Source organism: Salvelinus sp. IW2-2015, linkage group LG11 (assembly GCF_002910315.2).
Source record: "Salvelinus sp. IW2-2015 linkage group LG11, ASM291031v2, whole genome shotgun sequence".
Taxonomy (NCBI): Eukaryota; Metazoa; Chordata; class Actinopteri; order Salmoniformes; family Salmonidae; genus Salvelinus; species Salvelinus sp. IW2-2015.
In genome coordinates, this window is record NC_036851.1 from 12,141,239 (window position 1) to 12,167,355 (window position 26,117).

General features: G+C 43.1%; 2 protein-coding genes and 1 pseudogene across 4 annotated transcripts; all 3 read left to right on the forward strand.

Moving 5' to 3' along the window:
- Positions 1-1,768: 1,768 nt before the first annotated feature.
- Positions 1,769-5,489, forward strand: LOC111970563 (serine/arginine-rich splicing factor 6-like; annotated as a pseudogene).
- Positions 5,490-8,139: 2,650 nt separating this feature from the next.
- On the forward strand, positions 8,140-12,648 carry LOC111969828 (serine/threonine-protein kinase Sgk2). Of its 2 annotated transcripts, none has more exons than XM_023996126.2 (13): positions 8,140-8,228; positions 8,456-8,488; positions 8,670-8,722; positions 9,465-9,522; positions 9,646-9,729; positions 9,881-10,012; positions 10,109-10,221; positions 10,419-10,455; positions 10,554-10,640; positions 10,727-10,822; positions 10,975-11,130; positions 11,869-11,958; positions 12,086-12,648. In XM_023996126.2, exons 2-13 carry the CDS (start codon positions 8,471-8,473, stop codon positions 12,242-12,244), a joined length of 1,083 nt encoding a protein of 360 aa, XP_023851894.1. In that variant the 5' UTR covers positions 8,140-8,228; positions 8,456-8,470; the 3' UTR covers positions 12,245-12,648. The 2 variants fall into 2 exon arrangements, with proteins under 2 accessions (XP_023851894.1, XP_023851895.1); XM_023996127.2 differs by having other exon boundaries at positions 10,127-10,221.
- An 8,436-nt stretch (positions 12,649-21,084) lies between these two features.
- Positions 21,085-25,834, forward strand: LOC111969829 (intraflagellar transport 52 homolog (Chlamydomonas)). Of its 2 annotated transcripts, XM_023996128.1 has the most exons (14): positions 21,085-21,138; positions 21,397-21,540; positions 21,681-21,768; positions 22,007-22,136; positions 22,251-22,326; positions 22,520-22,591; positions 22,871-22,997; positions 23,115-23,198; positions 23,600-23,668; positions 23,753-23,907; positions 24,647-24,734; positions 24,970-25,078; positions 25,192-25,337; positions 25,451-25,834. In XM_023996128.1, exons 2-14 carry the CDS (start codon positions 21,422-21,424, stop codon positions 25,490-25,492), a joined length of 1,305 nt encoding a protein of 434 aa, XP_023851896.1. In that variant the 5' UTR covers positions 21,085-21,138; positions 21,397-21,421; the 3' UTR covers positions 25,493-25,834. The 2 variants fall into 2 exon arrangements, with proteins under 2 accessions (XP_023851896.1, XP_070301641.1); XM_070445540.1 differs by having other exon boundaries at positions 21,108-21,540.
- Positions 25,835-26,117: the final 283 nt, after the last annotated feature.

Below are 26,117 nucleotides of genomic sequence, written 5' to 3' on the forward strand. Positions count from 1 at the left end.
TGATTAATATTGGTTATAATGATTGTTGCCATTGGCGTGTGAGTCTGGGCTGGAGATAATAGTATAAATATTATATGAGAGTTAATACCTATGTATTCCAATGAGTCTCTACCATCGTCTAAAAGCACATGCCTTCCTGATGCAGAGAGCCCAAAAGAAATGCCCATGTCCATCCCATCCCCTTACCACCTCAACCCCTTATAACCCAACCCTAACCTTCTCAATGTTTAGGCTGTTCCTGCTGGCAGTGCCTTTTGTTCTATGTAGCCTTGTGTGTGTACCAGGGTTCTATATATCGTATCTCTTTTCCTTACCAACTATTTCTGTCCTTTATCACCCCCCTCCTATTCCTGCCCTCACAGGGCATATAGAGAGGCCACACAAACAGATCTGAGACCAGACTTACATGTCTGTGATGGAACCCATAAGAATGTGTGTCTGTCTGTGTGTGTTTGTGTCTGTTCCATCTGCGTGTGTGTTATTTATTTTACGTTTCACCCCCTTCAGCATGGTGTTAAGTGTCAGAGGATGTGGACAATCAATGCTTTCCAGCAACCTCCTAGGTTGCTTTATCTGGAGAATTAGATATGTATATAGTTATCTGTAAACCTGTAAAGAAAATGAAGAATGAAATAAATTGGCGTCCTTTAATGAGTCTCTTTCATGTCCTTTATGAGTTCATTCTCACTTTGTTTCCTGGTCAGGAAAGTTCTCTGGATATACTCATCTCTCTGTGCTCCAGTCTTAATGACTTTCTGTACAGTAGCCAGGCCAGCTTCCTCTATGTCAGTGGCTGTTCTGTCCAGCTCTTTCTAAAAGGTCTCTAGCTCCTCATTTTGGAGCTCTGTCAAACTCTGAGGAGTTTCCCTTCCATTAGTTATGAGTCCCAAAATGGTTTCCTGTGTCTGTGTGTTCCAGAGGTGTGCTCATCCGAGAGTTGAGTGGTAGGAGAGAGCGAGAGTAAACGTCATTCATTATGCATCAGTATAGTTTGTTTACAAAGTTAACAAAAACATGGAGAAACAGGTCCCATGGGTAGTTATGGTAGCTTCAAATTTTATAGGCCTTTAAAAAAACGATTCTTGCTAATAGAAATCAAGTGCACGTTAATATTTAGTGGATTTTTGTTTGCCCAACAAACAGTTTGGATTTTTGATGGTCCAAAATCCGGAAATTAGTTACGTTCAGCCATTCCATCAGTCGTTCCTATGGGGACAATGTGTGGGGAAAGAATAGTGTTTTGGGCTGAATGCAAAAATAAGGTCTGAGGTTAACACAGGCTTAGTGGATATCATATGTTTGTTCTGTGAGATAACATCACGTGTGCCCAACAAACATTTAGAATTGTTGATGGCCAGATCTTTTGATGTGCACAAACTGCACATCAGTGTGGCTTGAACAAAATTTACAAGCGAGGAAAAAATGTCTGTAGGCAACTTAGTGTACGCTCCAGAGCACAAACCATGGAGATAGAGGACTCATCTTAGTATTTGTTCCGTTAAAGCGTCTGTGACGCCATTAAAACTGTCTCCATTTTAAAGTAGCCTGCTCAATATTCTTCTTCACAAATGGGTGGGACTTCCAACTTCATTGGCTGATCCCACTTGATGACCCGGTTGGACATGACACCAACCGGGTCATCAAGTGGGATCAGCCAATGAAGTTGGAAGTCCCACCCAATTGACTACATTAAAATGGTCGAAGCCCTCAATGGCGCTGCCCGTGCGTTCAATAGAACTGGGAACTCTGAAAAAAACGAGGTAAAATCATGACGTCGATGATCTTAAGGTCGGAAAGTCAGAGCTCTCGAAAGTGGCCCGAGTTCCTGACTTGGAATTCCGAGTTGAATGACCATTCAAAATGAATTTTCCCAGTTGGAGCTCGTTTTTTTCCGTTGCCAGTTGTCTTGAACGCACTAAAGTCTTTAGTCTGAGATTTCTTTGGACACTGTGCTAAAAAACCTCCAAACGAGCTTCAATGCCATACAACACTCCTTCCGTGGCCTCCAACTGCTTTTAAATGCTAGTAAAACTAAGTGCATGCTCTTCAACCGATTGCTGTCCGCACCCTCCCGCCCGACTAGCATCACTACTCTGGACAGTTCTGACTTAGAATATGTGGACAACTACAAATACCTAGGTGTCTGGTTAGGCTGTAAACTCTCCTTCCAGACTCACATTAAGCATCGCCAATCCAAAGTCTAGAATCGGCTTTCTATTTCGCACAAAGCCTCCTTCACTCATGCTGCCAAACATACCCTCGTAAAACTGACTATCCTACCGATCCTTGACTTCGGCGATGTCATTTACAAAATATCCTCCAACACTCTACTCAGTAAATTGGATACAGTCTATCACAGTGCCAGCCCCATATACTACCCACCACTGCGACCTGTATGCTCTCGTTGACTGGCCCTCACTACATATAAGTCTTTGCTAGGTAAAGCCCAGCCTTTTCTCAGTTCACTGGTCACCATAGCAACACCCACCCGTAGCACGCGCTTCAGCAGGTATATTTCACTGGTCATCCCCAAAGCCAACACATTCTTTGGCCGCCTTTCCTTCTAGTTCTCTGCTGCCAATGACTGGAACGAATTGCAAAAATCACTGAAGCTGGAGTCTTATATATCCCTCTCCAACTTTAAGCATCAGCCGTCAGAGCAGTTTACCGATCACTGTACCTGTACACAGCCAATCTGTAAATGACACCCAACTACCTCATCCCCATATTGTTGCTTATCCTCTTGCTCTTTTGCACCCCAGTATCTCTACTTGTATGTATAACTACAGCAAAATTACATTATTTACTTTTTTATCAGGTGTGATGATGGAGAGTTCCAGCAGGGGGCAGTAAAGTCATGAACAACACGTAACGTTATCGACCTGTTCCTTGGCATTTGTAGGGCCGCTGAAATAGTACCTCCTCTCTGTAGCCTTATAATTGCAAAAGCACAAGATTGAATGTTAGAATAATGTTTGGATGTATGCAGTGTCTTGTTTGCCGAAATTCTTTTAAGCCATTGCGGATCTATTAGCGTGTGAAAAACACAATTTGACAAATCTAATTGTATGTGTCACTATGTTTCGTAAACAACAGGTGTAGACTAACAGTGAAATGCTTACTTACGGGTTTCTAACAATGCTGCTGTTAAACACGTTTTACCCACAGATCTGCTTTGTTGTAATTTGGCTATCCAGGTAGCCTAGTGGTTAGAGCGTTGGGCCAGTAACCGAAATGTTGCTGGATTGAATCCGCAAACTGACAAGGTACAAATCTGTCATTCTGCTCCTGAATAAGGCAGTTAACCCACTGTTCCCCGGTAGGCCATCATTGTAACTAAGAATTTGTTCTTAACCGACTTGCCTTAACTGACTAAAAATGAAGGGTTGGGCATGTAAAATGTAGTGTTTACATTTCTGCTGTGCTGCTTGCTTTGGCACATGCAATCTTAATGCACACACTGCCTGTTTTTTAGATGCAAGCAGCCTAGCTGTAATATATATTCAAGATTATAGATGCAATGTGTTCATTATACCATCTTAACAAAGTCCTTGGATGTTTCAATTTGGAAGAGTCCACTGTGGGCTGAATCTGTTTACCTTTAGGCTAAGATGACTGATGATGACTGGCTAAGATGATTGCCTGTCTGTCCCGTTTGGACGTTCACCTTAATGTGTGTGACCTTTGACGTATGACCTCTTGGCTGACCTTACCGGAAGACATGACGACAGCAGCCTTTTGCCAATAGACCAGGGTGATGGTGAGGAATCCCATTTCGTTTTTCTGTTAAAAATAAATATCGCAAAAGGTTGAAGCCATGTTGGCGTCTGTGTTAGTTAACTGTTACATAAGAGAGCCGTTTGCATTCAGTTGTAAGTTAAATGGTATCTGTGGACTGGTACATTTCTGCCAGCTACTGTGGCATCAGTTGGTAGTCGTATATATTTTCTCCCCCATTTTAGTGTTGTGATGTATACCTTTTTGTACAGCAGAATAAATGTAAGCTTGAGGTCGATGAATCAGAGAAATGGGCATTTGAGCAAAGAGTGGGAATGCTGTCCATTCCCTGTGACTGCCATGATGTTCAGATGTACATTGGCTGAATGTATGTGTTACTACCTCTGCCAAGGCAATGTTAGACCACATCACTAATTAGTACAATCATGTTAAGGGGCTAGTGGCCTGGTCCACACAGGGATAAACGTCCAAGGATCAGTTCTAGTAGCCCCCCTTAAGTTTTCACCCCCAGTGTCGCCTCTGTAGACTCTCCCACTGTGCCATACTGTCTGTTCCGTGTTCTTTTAAAGGGAGTAGCCTCACTGGCCGGGACAAGTACGGGGCACCTGCACGCACAGAGTAGAGCCTTATTGTGAAGAACCTCTCTAGTCGCTGCAGCTGGCAGGATCTAAAGGTGAGCGCTCAAGTCTCCATTTATATTTTATCCGTCCTTCTCTGAAAACTGGGTTCTGAACAACAGCACATGTTACAAGCACACCATTTTTTGGGGTTGACAGGACGTCATGCGCCAAGCTGGTGAAGGGACCTATGCCGACACCCATAAGGAGTGGACCAATGAGGGGGTGATTGAGTTCCGATCAAGCTCGGACATGAGGAGGGCCCTGGACAAGCTGTACAGCACTGACATCAATGGGAGGAAGATCTGCCTGGTGGAGGACAAGCCTCGCCGCCGACGCTCTTCTTCTGGCAGCTGCTCTAGGTCTGGACTTACATCACCTCATAAATGCAGGCATTGGGTCCTCACTGCCCTAATGTGGAAGGTGTTGTAGGTTTCATTTGCTATCATTCTAGTACCAAAACTGGTAATTAACCCAGGCTTACAATGTGTTTGATCTCCCAGGTCTCGTAACAGACGTCGCTCTCGCAGAAGGAGCTGCAGAAGTTCTGGCAGCCACTCCAGGTCACTCTCACGGAAAGAACACTGACCAAATTGCATCTGCCCTGCCCAAGAACTCCAATACTTCACATGGCTGGGGTAGTTGCATAGATTAATACTTAGTTCATCCCAGAGGGGAAATTTCATTGTAACACAGCAGCATATTGACAAGCACACATACTTTACAATACAACTATACAAATACAAGTCCAAGTTTAAATTCCTGTGTGTTTGTCCTCCACCGGTCACTCTCATGCAGTAAACAGCACTCTTGCACCAGATCCGACCACAAATCCTGTTCTCAATCCGTGAAGTCCCACTCTAAATCCCAGACCCGTTCCAAGTCCCGCTCTAGCACCAGGAAGTCCCGTTCTCGCTCCGGCACGCAAGTCTCACAGCTGCTCCGCGAGCCACAAATCTCGCTCTCGCTCCCACAAACGCAAGTCTCGCTCTAAAGTGAAGTCTGAGCCGGGAACCAGAGGCGAGCACTTGGTTGTGATTGTAGTATGTTAACATCTTTCATGTTTTGAACTTTGCATGAGAACCAGGCTGAAAGATTGTAGATTACTATAGAACGCATAGTTCTTTTTTTATTGAACCGTTATTTAACTAGGCAAGTCGGTTAAGAACAAATTCTTATTTACAATGACTGCCTTCCCCGGCCAAGCCCGAACCCGGACAACGCTGGGCCAATTGTGCGCTGCCCTATGAGACTCCCAATCACGGCCAGTTGTGATACAGCCTGGAATCCAACCAGGGTCTGTAGTGATGCCCCTAGCACTGAAATGCAGTACTTTAGACCGCTGCGTCACTCCGGAGTTGTTCTCAGTTTCCTTATCTTTCTGAGATTGCTTATGCGTCATGTTAAAGATACTGGTTGATGTTGGTCTTTCAAGAGGAAATGAATTCGTACTTCTAATTTTAAATCTTAACACCATCTGCATTGCTTCATTGAATCTCTGGTATTCCATTATCAAATCGTGATTGCTAAAGTATTAAAATAATACCTTGCCATCTACCTATCTTCACAAATCTAAAATAGAAGGAAATGAAGACCCAACAATCACATATCTTTTCCCATATAAATTGTTCTCCCTATGATTCAGTTACTTTCTCTGAAATGTTTTGATTAATTATGCTAGTTTATGAATTTGCCAGATTTGTTGGTTTCTTTGCTATTGGTGTAGTTGATGCTGTCTGTATAGTCTAGACAGTTGTCATTTGAGTATTGACTTGTCATACAGCATTACTATAATGTATTGGCTATTTTCAAAGAAGATCATGTCACTGTTTGCTCTGAGAAATCTGATTTAGGGGCGGAAATAAGTCAGCATTAAAAAATAAAAATAATGTGTTAAGCACTCATGTTTATAAACAGTCTTGACATGTTTGGCTTTGACTGTCTTATTTGAAATGGTCACCATAATAAGATGTACCTAATTAATTGCAATAAAATGTGTGTGTACACGCAGTGTGTCAAATAATATGTGCAGTTTGGTTTGTTTCAAAAGGAAATATGTTGAGACAACTACGCTACAGTATTAAATTCCTGGGCCCTCTTGGTGAATGCACCTTTGAATTAGTAGTTTGAGCGTATCAACTCTGTATACATGCCACATGCTACTGTCGTGTCTTTGACTATGCCAGATTGATTGCTATGACATGCTATTCTATAAAATAATTTCTCCGTAATTAATATTACCTGATTGAACTAATCATGTAAATATTAATTAACTTGAGAGGGACACCACGAAAGAATATTTATAGAGCTGTTATCTTTCGAATAAACTCTTAAAGATTTAGTAATATTTTACTAAATAGCAGTCACATTAATCGTCATTTTATTCAGTCTCATCTGAAAGTTGTAAGTCCTTGATTATCTGCAAGAATCCTGGCTAACAAGTTGAATCAGCAATACAAAATTGGGTTTAATTATTTATTTACTAAATACCTAACTAATCACACAGAAACACACATACACAATTAAATCATCACTTGATCACAAATTACGTCATACAGAAAAACGTCCCTAGCGGGCGGAATAGCTCTGACAGCTTGTTACACAAAGGGAAGGGGCGGGATTTTAGTGAAAGAGCGGGAGGCTGGAACATAGGCGAGCTGTGCTGTCGTAAATACAGTATCTGATGCATTCTAAATTACCGCCCATTTGAAAAAGAAAATGCAATACATATTTACTCTGAGCTGCGCTTCAGTAGGTTGGTGGTAGATGGAAGACCGTATCGCCAACCCGAGTCCTCTGTCCTTTGGAGAATGTCTCTGGTAGTCACGGGATACGTTGTGGGTAGTAGACGGGATACTCGGACTGTCCTTCCTAACCTGCGTTTGTAGCAGCTGTTGCCAACTCAACGGCTAGGAGATATCACTTCTGTAGTGAACACGAGTTCAAAGTTCATACCATTCACAATCAAAGTCCATGCTGATGTTGGCCTAGTTCTGTAGTTATTGTCTGAACCATTCTGACACAGGACCGTCATCCTGGTGTACCCCGGAACATGAAGTTATATTCTTGTCACTGGCTTTATATAGTGGAGGTAGAGGGGTGTGTCTGAAAAGTTTATAACCCATGCCTCTTCACAGGGGTGGGCCACTGTGAGCAGAGRAAAACTTATGAAAGTACAGATCTCTCATTTGGAAGCTAAAATTACATTTCACCTCTTCACAAATAATGTCATATTCAAACATTTCAATTAAACAACAATTCCATGTGAATCCGATACCTCTGACGTTTAGACTTTCTACAGTAGAGTTTATGTCATTCTATCATTGATGAGAATGTGTCAGAGGGCCACCGAACTGACATAATATACCTTAAGTACCACCGCATATGTTCAGTTGTCGGATTACCAGAATATAGTTCATTTCCCCCCACTTTCTGATGTCCCCAGAATCTCTATGTTAACCAATGGGTTTTCTTATGTCACATCAGTAGGGAAGAGGAACGGGGGAGGGGGAAAAGAGGTATTTATGATTGTCATAAACCTACCCCCAACCCAACGTCATGACACTACCATGTGGGTTTGCGTAATACTTGTTTACAGTGATACAACCTGTTGTGTGCAAACGAGTTTGCGTCAGTCCTCTGGATGTCCAGCATCAATCCATTTCTTACACTTTACATACCCGAGAATCTTCTCTGAATTTACGCTGTTTTGTCGTAGATTTTTGGACATAAGACTTGGCCAAAGATACTTATTCATCTGAGACTTGAAAATAAGCTGTAGGTTATTTGGCAAGTCACAGATTCTTGCGAGGACAGAATACCAATAGCCTACCTGAGAATACCTGAGGAAAAAAGTCCTCTACACACAAGAGGGTAAGCTCCTTGACCAACTTAATGCTCATGTATTGTTTATTTTACAGTTACATTTTGTACATTTTTTTTGTATACTGCTGACTTTTATTGATTTCTAGCAATGAGTGTCTAGGTTTCAAGTCAGTATTTAAAAAGAAATGTATAAGTTATTTTGAGCTCACTCATATTTGATGGTACAAATAAATAATCAATTTCTGTTCAAATGCCTTTGACTCCCACCCTGATAGGCACAAAAAAGAGACATGGATAATTCGAGTCAGGTATATTTGAATGTATATTTTCCAATCACTTTTATTTTCACAAAATGACATGGGTGTGTGATGGTTCATTATTGTATACCTATTATTTGTCCCCTCTACAATCAATCGAATCAGTGAACATGGCATTGTTCACTTCAAACCATTTAGCACAGTAATATTGTCTCCTCAAATTGCTTCCCAGCTTCAATCAGCAAACTCCACTGACGTCAACCTTGGTCACTCACACAATCCTCAGTGAGTAACCAGGCTTTATGATAATATGCAATAAGCAATGTGGATGCACACACTGGGATCATTGTTGCAGTCCACACTTATTTTTTTTATACAAGTTAGTAATTTATTGTTATTTAACCCATATTTTACCAGGTAAATTGACTGAGAAATCGTTCTCATTTACAGCAATGACCTGGGGAATAGTTACAGGGGAGAGGAGGGGGGGGGATGAAAGAGCCAATTGGAAACTAAGTTGAGAGGTGAAGCAAGTTCAGTCAGGAACTAGTGTAAAGGAAGGGATTAAGGGCAGGCCTGCTGACGCCAGAGGGAATTAGTAAACCCATGTCTCTCTTTAGCTATTTTCTGTACTTCACCACCTGCAGCACATAGCCAACACTGAGTGGATAGTCAATTGACAGATGAAACATCACAACAATACTGTTATTGTTATCAACACCAGCATGCGGTCTGATCGAGAGATGACCCTCCCAGGCTTTAACATGGTTCTCACCAAAACAAAATAGCAGATCCTCTGATATTCACATGATTTAACTTGTTGACAGAACCCTGAGGATGTGTCACTATTTTGGCAACTACACTGGTATTGGTGATATCTGGGGATGACATGGAAAGGCTTTCCTCAGAACAAAGAGATACCTTGCCTAAACATTTTAAAATCTAAAGACACACTGTATACTATTGTACAGTTTGCTACTAAAGCCATTTGCCTCTTTCGCCCACACCATTCCCTCTTATGTTTTAGTGCCAAGCCATCAGACTTTGAAATCCTGGCTATAATTGGGAAAGGAACATTTGGGAAGGTATGGTCATCTTTGGAAGTGCTCTCTAAATTGACAAAAAATGCTGTTGGTGTATAACCAACAATTTATATACTTTACTTTGTGTTATTACCTTATTATTAATCAATGTTGTTGTGTCCTCAGGTTCTTCTTGCCAAACTGAAATCCGACAACAAGTTCTATGCTGTGAAAGTGCTGCAGAAAAAAATTGTGCTGAAGAAAAAAGAGGTTCCACGCAGCGTTTCACATAATTCTGAATATAACAGTAGATTAAAAAAAACTCAAACAAGATACAAAACATGCTGTCAGTAGGAGTGGGTTTAACAGTAATGATTCACAACTGCTGTATTTATTTGGCGCTGGATTCTTCCATGTGAAGCAAAAGAACATCATGGCAGAGAGGAATGTGCTGCTCAAGAGTATGAAACATCCCTTCCTGGTAGGGCTCCACTACTCGTTCCAGACCCCAGAGAAGCTCTACTTTGTCATGGATTACGTCAATGGAGGAGAGGTAATGTATGGAGTAAAGACATATGCTCTTTTTTTGATTTTGTACAAGAGATAAAAATAAATTTAATTTCCTTCTACTTTTGATATTCTACTGTAGCTTTTCTATCACCTTCAGCGAGAGCACTGCTTCTCAGAGCCACGGGCTCGCTTCTACACGGCTGAGTTGGCCAGTGCCATCGGCTACTTACACTCGCACAACATTGTTTACAGGTCAGTCACACCCTCTCAACAATGTTGACAACTAAGTCTCACCCACTTAACATCATTCACAGGTCGTTCACAGTAAACCCACATGTTCTCTGCTGGTTTCCTATGCTCCCTCTGTGGAAGGTCATTCTGTCAGCAGTGCCTTTAGGGTGTACAGTAGGTTCTCTGTTTTTTTAAAAACACAATCCTCTCTGTTGTAGAGACTTGAAGCCCGAGAATGTCCTGCTAGACTCCGAGGTAAGTGTATGTATATCATGAATTCAGGACTATTGTTATATTAGTTCTCCGTGGGTTAAACAAGGTCACCCTGATGTTTTGATTTGGACCTTCTCCAGGGCCATGTTGTGTTGACTGACTTTGGCTTGTGTAAAGAGGGGATAGACCCGGAGTCCACCACCTCCACTTTCTGTGGAACCCCAGAGGTAAGTTTTGATTCCTATTGTATATCCTACAGTCCCCCCATTTCCCTTAGTCACTGTATCCACTGACACTGCCTTTTGCTCTGTAGTATTTGTCTCCAGAGGTGTTGAAACAGCAGCCCTATGACCACACGGTAGACTGGTGGTGTCTGGGAACTGTACTTTATGAGATGATATATGGGCTGGTGAGCATACCCTCTGAAAGGCCTATTCACGTGGACTTTGCTGTAATGTATTATGGTTCTGCATACTATAGTCATGTATTTATCATTTTCCAAACCAAGTCGTCTACACCTCATTGTGGGTATCAACTCATTTTGTCCTCTGTTCCTTACAGCCCCCCTTCTATAGCCAGGATATGTCTGAGATGTATGACAACATCCTCCACAGGCCCTTGAGTCTGCCAGGGGGGGCCAGCTCTGTGGCGTGTGACCTGCTGATGGGCCTCCTACAGAAAGACCATCATCGCAGGTTGGGTGCTATCGCAGACTTTGTGAGTGAACTTGTCACAATACAAAGGATGAGGATGTCCTCACCAGACACATACACACATGTCATTTTTAAAAGACCCACTCCAGAATCACTAGAACCTAATTTATCATCTGATTTACTTAGTGATGCTCCAGAGCTTTTCTATAACTTCAGCCAGTAGTTTTGAAAGTAGTGCCAACGAGGCAAAACAGTTCCCCGAAAATTGTGCACAATTGTGTACAACATCATCCATTTCATATGATATGTTACATCCTGCAAAAAAAATGTTTGTAAGCACTTAAGATACAGGATTGCATCTTTAACAAAAGGCACATCTCAATAGGTGGTCCAGGTGTCCTCTGATAGTGATGCCTGGGTTGACTCATAAACCGCAGTCCACGTGGTTATATGGGCCTCAGATTCTCACTGCCTGGCAGGCAGTATAAGTTAATAGACGAATAACAAAGAGAGTTTCAAACCTCCCTGCCAATAACAGATAGTTCTCAGGTTACATATCCCTCCAATTAGGCCCCTCCAACTAGGCCCCTCACTCAGACCACCCCCAGACAGTCCAAGCAAAATTGTTGCTTGAGAAATAGTTTTTTTGCTAAAAAAGCTATTTTTGTTTATTTTTTACAATTTGAATGGAAAACGATGACAGAAAGGTACTTAATTGTTACCCAGAATTTTTTTTTATATGATATTAAAATAAAAAACGGCTGCATTGAGCCTTGAAAATCTTTTTGTCTTTCACATATAGCTCGAAGTTAAAAACCATACTTTTTTCTCGCCGATAAACTGGGATGACCTTTACCATCGGAGAATCAAACCTCCATACAACCCCAACGTGGTAAGTGTGTAAAACAAATTTGATTTCAGTATTATTTTTCGTAGAATTTCTATCCATAACATACATACACAATTAATATAACATTCATTCCGTATTTTCTGCTGTGCTAAACCTTTTGTCCCAACAGAAAGGCCCAGCAGACATGCAGCATATTGATCCAGAGTTCACCAAAGAGATGGTGTCAGGCTCTGTGGGGGTTACCCCTGAATTCTCCAACTTATCAACCAGCAGCCCAAATGCTTTCACTGGCTTCTCCTATGTCTCCAGTGATGACAACTTTCTCTAGTGTAGGACATTCAGATTCTACATTGCTGCCACCCAAAAGAGACCAAACTTCTCCCGCCCACTTTGTTAAAATGCACCCCTATTGTTTCTTCATACACACAGAGCAAAAAATTTAAAAAAAAAAAAAACATTTCTGTTTATTATATCCCCTTGTATGATATTACATTGGAAGTAAAACCTGCAACCGGTGTCCTATTTAATTTTCGATTACTTTATAATTTTATTTGTAAAGGTATTATTGTATCTCATGCAGAAATGAACAATGCAAATAAAGAAAAAATTGCAAATAGGCTAGTATTTTCAAGGCAATGATAGATAAATCATTCCCTGAAACATATGAATGGGGAGTTAATTGTTAACATGTGGCATCAGTTTTGATGTCATAATAAATATTTTGTTCTGTTATTTGTGGGTTTACCATGCATATCTCAAGAAAATCATTGCAAATCTGTACACATCAATATGTATATGGTAGCCTCAGAAATAAACATAGATTGAGGTGACCAGATTTTGGAAATGAAAAACCGGGACATTTTTGTAGCACAAAATATATATAATTTAAAAAAAGTAATTTAACTAAATTTAGGCTAAACTGTTCGGACACTACAGACGACTTTGTGTGAAGACCGATTTTCAGGATGTTTCATGTTTCTAGCTCTGTCACCTTTCACCACAGATGCGGAATTGTTACATAGGCCGATGTGGTGGATTGAGATGCATCCAATGAAAAAAGAAACTGATATCGCTTGCTTAAAACTGGCAGATTTTATGGGGATTATTTTATTAGGCTATGCTGAACAAAAAGATAAACGCAACATGCAACAAATTCTAAGATTTTACAGTGTTACAGTTCATATAAGCAAATCAGTCAATTGAAAGAAATTCCTTAGGTGAAGGTGCAGGTGAAGAAGCTTGATATGGAGGTCCTGGGCTGGGTCTGCGGTTGTGAGACCGGTTGGATGTACTGCCAAATTCTCTAAAACAACGTTGGAGGCGGCTTATGGTAGAGAAATTAACATTCAATTCTCTGGCAACGGCTCTGGTGGACATTCTTGCAGTCAGCATGCCAATTGCACGCTCCCTCAAAACTTGTGTGACAAAACTGCACATTGTAAAGTGGCATTTTATTGTCCACAGCACAAGGTGCACCTGTGTAATGATCATGGTGTTTAATCAGTTTCTTGATATGCCACACCTGTCAGGTGGATGGATTATCTTGGAAAAGGAGAGCTTCTCACTAACAGGGATGGAAACACATTTGTGCACAACATTTGAAACAAATAAGCTTTTTGTACATATGAAACATTTCTGGGATTTTTTTGTGTGTGCCTGAAACATCGGACCAACACTTTACATGTTGCGTTTATATTTTTGTTGAGTGTAGGTCTCTCGGTGAGAGCATATGCCATCTATAGAAAACTCTCCCTTGAGTTCCCCTGTTATTTTGGACTTCGGCAGAGCAGATTCAGATTTGAATCTGTTGGAAACAGATGGTGCTGTAAAAGTGCTGTTCACAGTCAAAAGGTTGTGCAGCTGGTCGACTAAATTGTCAGTGTGAGGACGGAGACAACTAGAGGAGAGGAGGATCTCCAGGCTCCGGATGCTGCATCCTCCCGGCTGAGCACCATCCTCTCCATTAGCTCCGACACAGCCATTTCTGCAGTACTAAATCCCTCTGCATCTGACCAGGTTGCAAGGCTGTTTCTGTCACTTTCGGCCACTCTTTTCTCTGAGGAGACCTCCTTCCTGGTGGTGCAGACTCTGCAGTGGGGTTTCTGAGGTAGTGATAATGCTAGTACCCCTGTCACTTCCAGAAGTGCTCATAGTAGCGACAGTCTTCTGGGTCTCATCAATTGAGAAAGTGGTGCTAAAGAAGTTGTCCTGGAACAAGCCTTGGACAAGCCTTCATCAACACGTCCTTCCTGCGGCATGAACCCAACGTTGTAGAGCATTGCCCCAATGGTAGAGAATCGTCTGATTCCGACTGAAGGACTTCCCTGACCTCAGTGATCTCCCTAGAGGGTTCAGAATCTGTACTAGACCCAGCTTCCTCTGCTGACTCTTGCTAGAAGATGGCAGGTCAACAACTAGCCTGTGCTCTTGTTATGCTCCCTTGTTACTCTGTTTAATCCCTTTGGAGATACTCCTCAGTTTCACTGACATGACACAAAGGAAAATGTTAAAACGACATTTCAATGGTCTACTTCCTTCCTCATTGCCACAGATGTCTGCTGAAGGGGTGATCAAAGGAACTCCATGGCCCTCAACAGCTGCCAACCCATCTTCGCGATAGCGCTTGGCAGATCCCACCATAGCAAGTAATTGCGATCTAAGCAGGTTATTTGGAGGGCCCTAGACAGAGCTGCATTGATCTGCTGCACGACCGCTTTTACAATGGCTCTGGCAGAGACACTCTGGAGAAGCTCATGCTCTAGTTGGCTAGCTGCTGAGTAGATGTCCTGCAGCACTTCAATCACTCTGTCCGGGACATCTGTGTATATCATATCTACTGGCACCTTGACCTCCACCTCATCACATGTATCCATCCTCAGGACCCCTTGGTACTGCAGCTGCTCAAAACACTCCCCTGAGTTGTTACCCGTGTTTACCATAGATGTAAGGGACACTAGAGTAAATACAGGAGATGAGATGTCTCACACTCGTCTTACACATTGGACATCATAGCGTTATCATAGTGATACAATAAAGTAATCAAGTAATGACTAGGCACTGGCACTGAGTCAAAGCTTGGCATAAATCCAAGTGAGCACCCAGCAGAGGACAAACCTAGGTTTCCCTGTTTGGAGATAATATTAAACTGTGTCAAATATACACATTTTGGAAGGAAGCATTCATATAACATTTGATTGCACATTGAGTTTGCGAAGTATTGTAGATGATGAAATTCATCAATACATTGAGTAAAAAAGCAAGAGCTAAAAGCGTTTGATGACAGTCCCATTGGCTTTAAAGACGGATCGACAGGTTATTTGTAAGGGATCGACAGGTTATTTGTAAGGGATCGACAGGTTATTTGTAAGGGATCGACAGGTTATCTTGGTAACGGGGATCGACGGTTATTTGTAAGGATCGACAGTTATTTGTGAGGGATCGGGGAAGCAGGGTTTTTGTTAAAGGATCGGAACAGTTATTTGTAAGGGATCGACAGTATATTTGTAAGGATCGACAGGTTATTTGTAAGAGATCGACAGGTTATTTGTAAGGGATCGACAGGTTTATTTGTAAGAAGGATCGACAGGTTGATTGTAAGGGTCGAGCAGGTTATTTGTAAGGAGTCGACGGTTATTGTAAGGATCGACAGGTTATTTGTTAAGGGATCGAACAGGTTATTTGTAAGAAAATCACAGATGGTAACAATAAATGATTGTTACATTTAGAGCTGACCCCATTTAGTCGACTGGTCTATTGTTTGGTCAATAGGCTGTTGGGTGGACCGAATTTCTTTGTCCGAGCAGTTGCAAATACACTACATGACCAAGTATGTGGACACTGCTCGTCGAACATCTCATTCTAAAATCATGGGCATTATATGGAGTTGGTCCCCTTTCGCGTATAACAGTTTCCACCCTTCTTGGGAAGGTTTTTCCACTAGATGTTGGAACATTGCTGCGGGACTTGCTTCCATTCAGATTTAATGAGGTTGGAGGAAGTCTCCGACCACTACCTTGTATCTTTTCCCTCTCGCTCTCATCCAACACTTCCACACTGCCCCTACTCGGATGGTATCGCGCCGTCCCAACCTTCGCGTCTCTTCGCCCGCTACTCTCTCCTCTTCCATCCTATCATCCTTCCTCTGCTCAAACTTCTCAACCTATCTCCTGATTCTGCCTCCTCAACCCTCCTCTCCTCCCTTTCTGCATCCTTGACTCTCTATGTCCCTTATCCTCCAGGCCGGCTCGGTCCTCCCTCCTGCTCCGTGGCTCGACGACTCATTGCGAGCTCACAGAACAGGGCGGGCAGCCGAGCGACGGAAATGGAGGAAACTCGCCTCCTGCGACCTGGCATCCTTTCATCCCTCCTCTCTACATTCTCCTCTTCTGTCTCTGCTGCTAAGCCAATTTCTACCACTCTAAATCCAAGCATCTGCCTCTAACCTGAAGCTCTTTGCCACCTTCTCCTCCCTCCTGAATCCTCCTCCCCCTCCTCCCTCCTCCCTCTCTGCTGATGACTTCGTCAACCATTTTTAAAGGAAGGTCGACGACATCCGATCCTCTGTTTGTTAAGTCAAACGACACCGCTGGTTCTGCTCACACTGCCCCTACCTGTGCTTTGACCTCTTTCTCCCTCCTCCTCCAGATGAAATCTCGCGTCTTGTGACGGCGGCCGCCCAACAACCTGCCCGCTTGACCCTATCTCCCTCCTCTCTTCTCCAGACCATTTCCGGAGACCTTCTCCCTTACCTCACCCTCGCTCATCAACTCATCCTTGACCGCTGGCTACGTACCTTCCGTCTTCAAGAGAGCGAGAGTTGCACCCCTTCTGAAAAAACCTACACTCGATCCCTCCGATGTCAACAACTACAGACCAGTATCCCTTCTTTCTTTTCTTCCAAAACTCTTGAACGTGCCGTCCTCTGGCCAGCTCTCCTGCTATCTCTCTCAGAATGACCTTCTGATCCAATCAGTCAGGTTTTCAAGCTAGTCATTAACTGAGACTGTTCTTCTCTGTGTCAGCGAGGCGCTCCGCCATGCTAAAGCTAACTCTCTCTCCTCTGCTTCATCCTTCTAGACCTATCGGCTGCCTTTGATACTGTGAACCATCAGATCCTCCCTCCACCTCTCCCGAGCTGGGCATCTCCGGCGCGGCCACGCTTGGATTGCGTCCTCCTGACAGGTCGCTCCTACCAGGTGGCGTGGCGAGAATCTGTCTCCGCACCACGTGCTCTCACCACTGGTGTCCCCGGGCTCTGTTCTAGGCCCTCTCCTATTCTCGCTATACACCAAGTCACTTGGCTCTGTCATATCCTCACATGGTCTCTCCTATCATTGCTATGCAGACGACACACAATTAATCTTCTCTCTTCCCCCTCTGTAACCAGGTGGTGAATCGCATCTCTGCATGTCTTGCAGACATATCAGTGGGGATGACGGATCACCACCTCAGCTGAACCTCGGCAAGACGGAGCTGCTCTTCCTCCCGGGGAAGGACTGCCCGTTCCATGATCTCGCCATCACGGTTGACAACTCCATTTGTCCTCCTCCCAGAGTGCTAAGAACCTTGGCGTGATCCTGGACAACACCCTTCGTTCTCAACTAACTCAAGGCGTGACCCGTTCCTGTAGGTTCATGCTCTACAACATTCGCAGAGTACGACCCTGCCTCACGCAGAAGCGGCGGAGGTCCTAATCCAGGCACTTGTCATCTCCCGTCTGGATTACTGCAACTCGCTGTTGGCTGGGCTCCCTGCCTGTGCCATTAAACCCCTCAACTCATCCAGAACGCCGCAGCCCGTCTGGTGTTCAACTTTCCAAGTCTCTTCACGTCACCCCGCTCCTCCGCTCTCTCCACTGGCTTCCAGTTGAAGCTCGCATCCGTTACAAGACCATGGTGCTTGCCTACGGAGCTGTGAGGGAACGGCACCTCCATACCTTCAGGCTCTGATCAGGCCCTACACCCAAACAAGGGCACTGCGTTCATCCACCTCTGGCCTGCTCGCCTCCCTACCTCTGAGGAAGTACAGTTCCCGCTCAGCCCAGTCAAACTGTTCGCTGCTCTGGCACCCCAATGGTGGAACAAACTCCCTCACGACGCCAGGTCAGCGGAGTCAATCCCCACCTTCCCGGAGACACCTGAAACCCCACCTCTTTAGGAATACCTAGGATAGGATAAAGTAATCCTTCTAACCCCCCCCCCCCTTAAAAGAGTTAGATGCACTATTGTAAAGTGGTTGTTCCACTGGATATCATAAGGTGAATGCACCAATTTGTAAGTCGCTCTGGATAAGAGCGTCTGCTAAATGACTTAAATGTAATGTAAATGTAAATGGAGGATTTTAATGTTGTGCGATTAGGCCTGACTTGCAGTTGGAGTTCTAATTCATCCCAAAGGTGTTCGATGGGGTTGAGGTCAGGGCTCTGTGCAGGCAGTCAAGTTTTTCCACACTGATCTCTACAAACCATTTCTGTTTGAACTTCTCTTTGTGCACGAGGGCATTGTCATTCTGAAACAGGAAAGGGCCTTCCCCAAACTGTTGCCACAAAGTTGGAAGCACAGAATCATCTAGAATATCATTGTATGCTGTAGCGTTAAAGATTTCCCTTCACGGGATCTAAGGGGCCTAGCCAGAACCAGGAAAAACAGCCCCAGACCATTATTCCTCCTCCACCAAAGTTGGCACTATGCATTCGGGCAGGTAGTGTTCTCCTGGCATCTGCCAAACCCAGATTCGTCGGTCGACTTGTCAGATAGTGAAGCGTGATTCATTGCTCCAGAGAACGCGTTTCCACTGCTCCAGAGTCCAATGGCGGAGAGCTTTACACCACTCCAGCCAACGCTTGGCTTTGCAAATGGTGATTTTAGGCTTGTGTGTTGCTGCTCGGCCATGGAAAACAATTTCATGAAGCTCCCGACAAACAGTTATTGTGCTGACGTTGCTTCCAGAGGCAGTTTAGACCTTGATAGTGAGTGTGGCAACCGAGGACAGACAATATTTATGCGCTACACGCTTCAGCACTTGGCGGTCCCGTTCTGTGAGCTTGTGTGGCCTACCACTTGACTGGGGCAGCTATAGCAGGATATACATCTGGTGTAATATTAGCAATTATTGGTACCATGATTGTCTTTGAAATGTGTATTTAGTTACTCAAAGCTTGATCACGAAAATTGCCATTTCCCCCTCCACTATAATGGGGGATCCTGTTTTCTGTTTTCTCCCCTGACAATGAGTTGTTCTCCCCTGACATAAATGTACCTGGTGGATTAGGATACTGGTGCTTTCAAGACAACTGGGAACTGAAATTATGACGTCAGCGATCTTCAGGTCAGTAAATTCCCGAATTCCCGGGTTGGAATTTCGAGTTGGATGACCGTTCAAAGCGATTTTCCCCAAATTCCCAGTTTTCTTGAACGCACTGCAGTCAGAGACGTCTGAGTTCCAAGTTCATTTGAACACGGTATGAGCTGGCGTCCTTTCCTGGCTGATGTTACAGACTGACTGCTGACAGAGAGGAAGAGGCGTGGTTTTATACAAGACCACATGTTGTTCTTAGCCTGATCGAAGAAAAATAAACTGTGTGTGAAGAAGGTAATGTAGAAACAATAGTGGATCAATATATTAGTAATCAGTTTTATTCTTGTCTTGTAGATGGTTCAAAGGATGCCATGTATGGAAAGACAGGAACAGGTGTGTTTATTCCTGAGTTCGATGTTAATCTATGCAAGACACTAACACATGATTTATCTGTATATTCAATAGAAATGGCTGCGATAATTGTTGGATTCCAATGGGTAGAGGAGGTGCAACCAAGAAGAGTAGTAATATGTTGGGACTCTGCATCAGTTTTGTGTAGTTTAATATCTGGAAAGTCAGAACGTGAGGATTTATGGTTAGAAATAACGATGCTAGACTCCCGAGTGGTGCAGCAGTCTAAGGCACTGCATGATGCGTCATTACAGACCCGGGTTCGATCCCAGGCTGTGTCACAACCGGCCGTGACCGGGAGTCCCATAGGGAAGCGTACAATTGGCCCAGTGTTGTTCGGGTTAGGGGAGGGTTTGGCCGGGGGGCGGGGCTTTAATGGGCTCATTGCACTCTAGCGACTTCTTGTGGTGGTCTAGGGCGCCTGCAGGCTGACTTCAGTCGTCAGTTGAACAGTGTTACCTCCAACACATTGGTGCAGCTGGCTTCCGGGTTAAGTGGGCGGGTGTTAAGAAGCGTAGTTTGGCGGGTCATGTTTTCGGAGGATGCATGACTTGACCTTTGCCTCTCCCGAGCAAGGTTGGGGAGTTGCAGTGATGGGACAAGATCGTAAATGGATCGCAATTGGACAATCACGAAATTGGGGAGAAAAAGGGGGTAAAATATATATATATGATGCTGTTGTTGGGCTTACAAAGAAATGGTATTGAAATTCAGTTATGTTGGATTCTGGCTCATACAGGAGTTTATGGAAATGATATAGTAGATATATTAGCAAAAAAAGCAGTGAAAAATAATATTGTGGATATAAAGGTGCAGTTGGGTAGAGGGGAAATTAAAACATTGATTTGGAAAAATGGGTTAGATTGCTGGCAGAGACCCTGGGATGAAAGTAGTAAAGGCAGACATTTTTATAGTACAAGGAAATCTGTACGGGAGATAGTGTCATATAATGGAAGGAAGTTATGTTAGGGCACACAGGATTGAATACATCTTTGAAATTGATAGGGAAACATGGTACTGGAATGTGTAATGGCTGTATGGTAGAGGAAACAGTTGAACATATATTATTTTGTGGAATGTATGATGTTGAACGGGAGAGGTCGTTTGACAGGGTCAGAGAGGTTGGACGAGATAGGGGAGTGGGTGATAGTTTGGGTGGTGGTGATGGGAGTAGCGAGGTTTGTAGGGAATTATTTTATTTTATTCGAAATTCAGGGTTAGTTAAGAGAATATAGTGATATAGATAGGTCGTGACTGACCTCACACTCCAGGTGGATGTGCGTGGAAAGATGGGACACAGCCGGTTAAATATCACTTTAAATGTGATAGGAAAGCACCCAACAGAAAAGTGTGATTATTGCCAGGAAAAAGAGACCGTGGAGCATGTATTGCTACAGTGCTATGTCTGTGATCCCTTCTCCTGTTGCTATGCATGTAGCGCCCATGGTTACTCTTGTGGATCAGTTTTGTACCCACAATGCACCATTTTGAGCCACTGGAAGATGGTTTCTAGAGGTATTTAGCTAGCCAGCTAACTTCACTTACAACGATAATTATCCTTTTTATATAAATTCGTTAATATTTTAAGATGTATTAGGGATTTAGCTACTTTGTTCAAATATACAAAGAAACAGCAAATGATTGGTCCTTCAACACTTTGCTCGCTAGTAACGATTTGTGTAAGTTAGCTAGCTAACTTAGCTGCTAGCTAGCTAACGTTGAGTAGATCATCATATAGCTACGCAATGCAATAATTTAACGTGTTTGTCACAGGTCTTTAAATAGAAGTTAACATACAATGGAGAAGGAGCAGCGCAGCAGTGTTGTTTTTAACGCATCCAAGAGAGAACTGTTCACAGCCAACAATGGTTACAAGTCCCTGCAGAAGAGACTCAGGGCACAATGGAAGATTCAGAAGTAAGTTAACGTTAGGAAGCTAGTTAGCTGGCTATATTGCTTGCAATAACTACATAAGAACAATACATTGTAGTCACGTATTTGTCATCATAATAAGGTTACTTCCTCATATATGTGGTTTTATGTTTGTTCCTGCACAGCATGAAAGAGGAGCTCTCCTTGGAGAAGTTGAATGGTGTGAAGTTGTGGATTACTGCTGGCCCCAGGGAAAAGTTCACTGCTGCTGAGGTGTGTTGCTGGTCAGTTGTAGGAGGTCAAATGACATGCCTTTGGATGGAGTTTTGGGTAGAGTAATCAAAGAACAGATTTAAAAGTTTCATATCAAAGTTTGACGTGTCCCTGCATTGCAATTCTGCAGCAACACATTCCACTAATATATAATTTTTTTCTGCCAACCTAAACACTGTTAGGTATGTTGGTTGCTTTATGCTTTGAGTCAGACATTGATTCGCCCTCTCGTGCTCAGTTGGAGGTCCTGAAGCAGTACCTGGATGGGGGAGGAGATGTCCTTGTGATGCTGGGTGAAGGAGGGGAGATGAAGTATGACACCAATATCAACTTCCTCCTTGAGGAGTTTGGGATAATGGTCAACAATGGTGAGGATCATATGAGAATAGACCTTGTGACTACGATTGTTGTCATCCAGATATTTCACTGTCAGAGTTTTATTGATGATGAGTGTTCTGTCTTCATTCTCTGTTTTACTGTAGATGCTGTCGTGAGGAATGTTTACTACAAGTATTTCCATCCAAAAGAAGCACTTGTGTCCAATGGTGTTCTGAACAGGTTAGTTGATTAACCATTTAGACATCTGGATATTTGGTGTGTCCCAAAGTAATAGTGCTTTTATCATTGCTTTCTTGTCAATGCCAATTAAGTAAATGTAGCAGAAAAGGATAATGTGGTTGATACTTTCACAAGCTATGAGACACAGGCATTGTTGCGCTACTGTACAAGCATCTTGCTTTTAATCCTTTAGAGAGATCAGTCGGGCTGCAGGCAAAGTGGTGACGGGGATCATCGAAGATGAAAGTGTCGGGAACAATGCACAGTAGGTCTTCTCTGTTTTCATGTCATCATTGCCAAGTGTATGTTTGTTTTCATGTTTATAACTGTCAACACTCTCACCAGACAACAGAAATATTATCACAGTTTCATGTCTAATCATATCATATGCCAGACATAAACAAACAGGCAGATTTTCCAAAAGCGGTTGGCCCTTGTTGAACAAGCAAACCAATGAGTGAAACAGTGATTGCAGTTTGGCTTGTCCAGTGCCCCCCTGGTAAAAAAAAAATGCAACCTGTATTCTTAATGTGTACTTGAACAGGGCCCTCACATTTGTGTACCCGTATGGAGCGACACTGAGCGTGATGAAGCCTGCTGTGGCTGTTCTCTCCACTGGGTCCGTCTGCTTCCCCCTCAACAGGCCTGTCCTCGCCTTCTATCAGGTCAAGGTGAGGAGCTACCGTTGACCTCCTGCCAACACCACAACATGATCATACGTTGTTTTTCAAAGATACAGTGTGTCAGTTATTTACTAGTTGTGCCAATTGTTTTTTTTTGTAATTTAGGAGGCAGGCAAACTGGCAGTGATGGGGTCCTGTCACATGTTCAGTGACCAGTACCTGGACAAAGAGGAGAACAGTAAAATAATGGTGAGTGGAGTGTCTGTCTATAAACACTCAGACTTGTCACGTTTGAGAGCCAATAATGTAGCCTCTTTTACCCTTTTCACACGATCATGCCAACCCAACTGCAATGTGTTGGTTTAGAGATTTTTGTCCTTTCCAGAATGGTTCCAGCAACTATGATGGGTGCATAACCAGGCCAGGGCAGTACAGCATGGCTGTGCATATCTTTGCTCAGCTCAGTTGTGTGAAAAGGGTATTTGACGACTTCCTGATGGGAGGCTTGTTAACTTCTTCACAGTAACACAAGAATAGTTGTGAGAGTGTGATCCAAATAGCACTGTAATGGTAATGGTTGGTGATCCACTATTTGATCCCCTACGGACTCCATTCGGTTGTAATGTTCCCTTTCTCTTTTTGTTATACAGGATGTAGTTTTCCAGTGGCTCATGGGTGATAACATTAATCTGAACCAGATAGATGCAGAGGACCCCGAGGTGAGAAGCTATAAGGCATGTTTTAGGATCTGCAGTTTTACCTTTGAGTTCTAGAAGTGACACTTCTCATTATGTTTGGCTCAGATCACAGATTACACCATGCTACCAGACACTGGCTGCCTGTCTGAGCGACTGCGGGTATGCTTGCAAGAGGGAGAGGAAAATCCAAGAGACTTTACCTCCCTGTTTGACATGTCTCTACTCAAACTATCAACGAACACGTTGCCCCAAGTCATCAGGTGAGAACACATACTGCTTTATAAACTGGAGACATCAGTTTTCACTACAGTGGAAGTGGGTACAGGCTGTTTTGTCTTCCATACCTGCATGTTTAAATCATAAATAAAATAAAATTGTATTGGTCGCGTACACATCATTTCGAGATGTAATCACAGGTGCAGCAAAATGCTTATGTTTGTAGCTCCAACAGTGCAGTAATACCTAATAATACACACACATCCCAAAATAAAAGAAAGGAATTAAGAAACATCAGAACGAGCAATGTCAGAGTCTGGAATATAAATATATATGTATATGATGCTGTGTATAGACAGTATATGAATAGAAAAGGTGTGTACAGCAGTAGTTAAATATGATGAGCCTTGACTGGAATACAGTATATACATAAGAAGTGGGTAAAACAGTATGTAAACATTAAAGTAACCAGTGTTCAATTACTATGTACATAGGGCAGCAGCCTTTAAGGTGCAGGGTTGAGTACCGGGTGGTAGCCGGCAAGTAACAGTAACTAAGTTTAGGGTAGGGTAATGGGCGGAGGCCGGCTAGTGGTGACTATCTAACAGTCTGATGGCCTGGAGATAGAAGCTGTTTTTCAGTCTCTCTGCCCCAACTTTGATTCACCTGTACTGTCTCTGCCTTCTAGATGGTAGCGGGGTGAACAGGCCGTGGCTCGGGTGGCTGAGGTCCTTGATCTTACGGTATGTTTGTTGACAATGTGTTTGACTTGTCCTCCTGCAGTTCCTACAAGCAGATGAATGTCAAACATGAGCCCCTCCAGCTGATCACACCTCAGTTTGAGACTCCCCTTCCACAGCTGGAGCCTGCTGTAAGTTTCCCCTCAGCACCCCTCTCTAGCTCTACACAATCTCCTCTAGGTCAACCATTGTGTGGGTTCTATACACTCAACTGAGAATGACATGTGCATTAGTGATTGTATTCAAATCGAGCTTATTGACTGGGATTTAGTGATGCGACTATACACACTTGATCATTGTAGAAAATGACCAATTTGTCATCCCTCCAAGATCTGTCTGTGTTTTCCTATGGGTTGCTTTGAGCAGGTCTTCCCGCCTGCCTTCAGGGATCTGCCTCCCCCCATGCTTGACCTCTTTGACCTGGATGAAACCTTCTCTTCTGAGAAGGTGCGTTTGGCACAGCTCTCCAACAAATGTAAGTGTTGAACCGTCATATTACATCCTATTATTTTGTTAGCTGATCTCCGACAATGTCAGTGTTAACCCCAGGTCTTATTTGACTTAATGATGTTGTTGTTCTTCCTGCAGGCACAGACGATGATCTAGAGTTCTACGTGAGGAAGTGTGGGGACATCTTGGGGGTGACGGGGAAGTTGGATAAAGATCAGAGGGATGCCAAACACATCCTGGAGCACATCTTCTTCCAGGTCGTGGAGTTCAAGAAGCTCAATCAGGTGAGCCATATGAACATCAGAACCTTTGGTATATGCACACATGGTTAGTTGATCTAGGCAATGATTGACATTAATTTGTGATTCATGTAATTAAAATGATCTCTCCCATACAGGAACATGATCTTGACACAGAGACCAGGTTTTCCCCGTTCTGATGACTTGCAACCAATGAGGTTGCAATTTTATGTATTTTTCATGGGCTTGTATATACACGCATTCAATATAGATGTATCCATATAGTTTTTCCAGTAACTACAAGAATTTAACTCCCTAGCCTTTAAACAGAATGTATATAGTTGATTAGATTAATGAACTAAATCTGACAAGTTAAATGAATATTGTATAAGGCTTTCCATATCTGATTGATTACTTGTGGTAAAGGATGACACATTTTGGCATTTACTGTGTAAAGTGTTCCATCATTTCCTCAATACATGGTTGATTTCATCAATAAAAAAACTTTATTTACTATAATAGATTGTAAAATATACAATTTCTTCAGACTGGCATCTTCTTGTGTCCCTTTGTCTGTAAAAGTGAAATTAGAGAACATGTCAATTTACAAGCCATTAAACAACCTCTGAAGTCTTAGTTGCCCAGCCATAAAACAAATATATACACTTTTAATTAGGAAATAGCATGCCAAAGTGTGGTCCACTTTCACCAAAATGACTTTTTGCTGGACAAGACACAGCAGCAGTTACTGAGCCTGGGAACCTTACCTCAACTGTTCAGTATAGCACTGTCACATGACCACTTTGGCTTGTTCAGTCTTACCAG

Bases quoted from the DNA above. Each gene is read 5' to 3' on its own strand.
- LOC111969829 (XM_023996128.1), top strand. From the start codon at position 21,422: ATGGAGAAGGAGCAGCGCAGCAGTGTTGTTTTTAACGCATCCAAGAGA. The intron at 22,998-23,114 runs GTGAGGAGCTAC...TTTGTAATTTAG, and splicing joins TCGCCTTCTATCAGGTCAAG to GAGGCAGGCAAACTGGCAGT. The intron at 23,669-23,752 runs GTGAGAAGCTAT...TGTTTGGCTCAG, and splicing joins TAGATGCAGAGGACCCCGAG to ATCACAGATTACACCATGCT.
- LOC111969828 (XM_023996126.2), top strand. The intron at 9,523-9,645 runs GTATGGTCATCT...TTGTGTCCTCAG, and splicing joins GGAAAGGAACATTTGGGAAG to GTTCTTCTTGCCAAACTGAA. The intron at 11,131-11,868 runs GTGAGTGAACTT...TTTCACATATAG, and splicing joins TGGGTGCTATCGCAGACTTT to CTCGAAGTTAAAAACCATAC.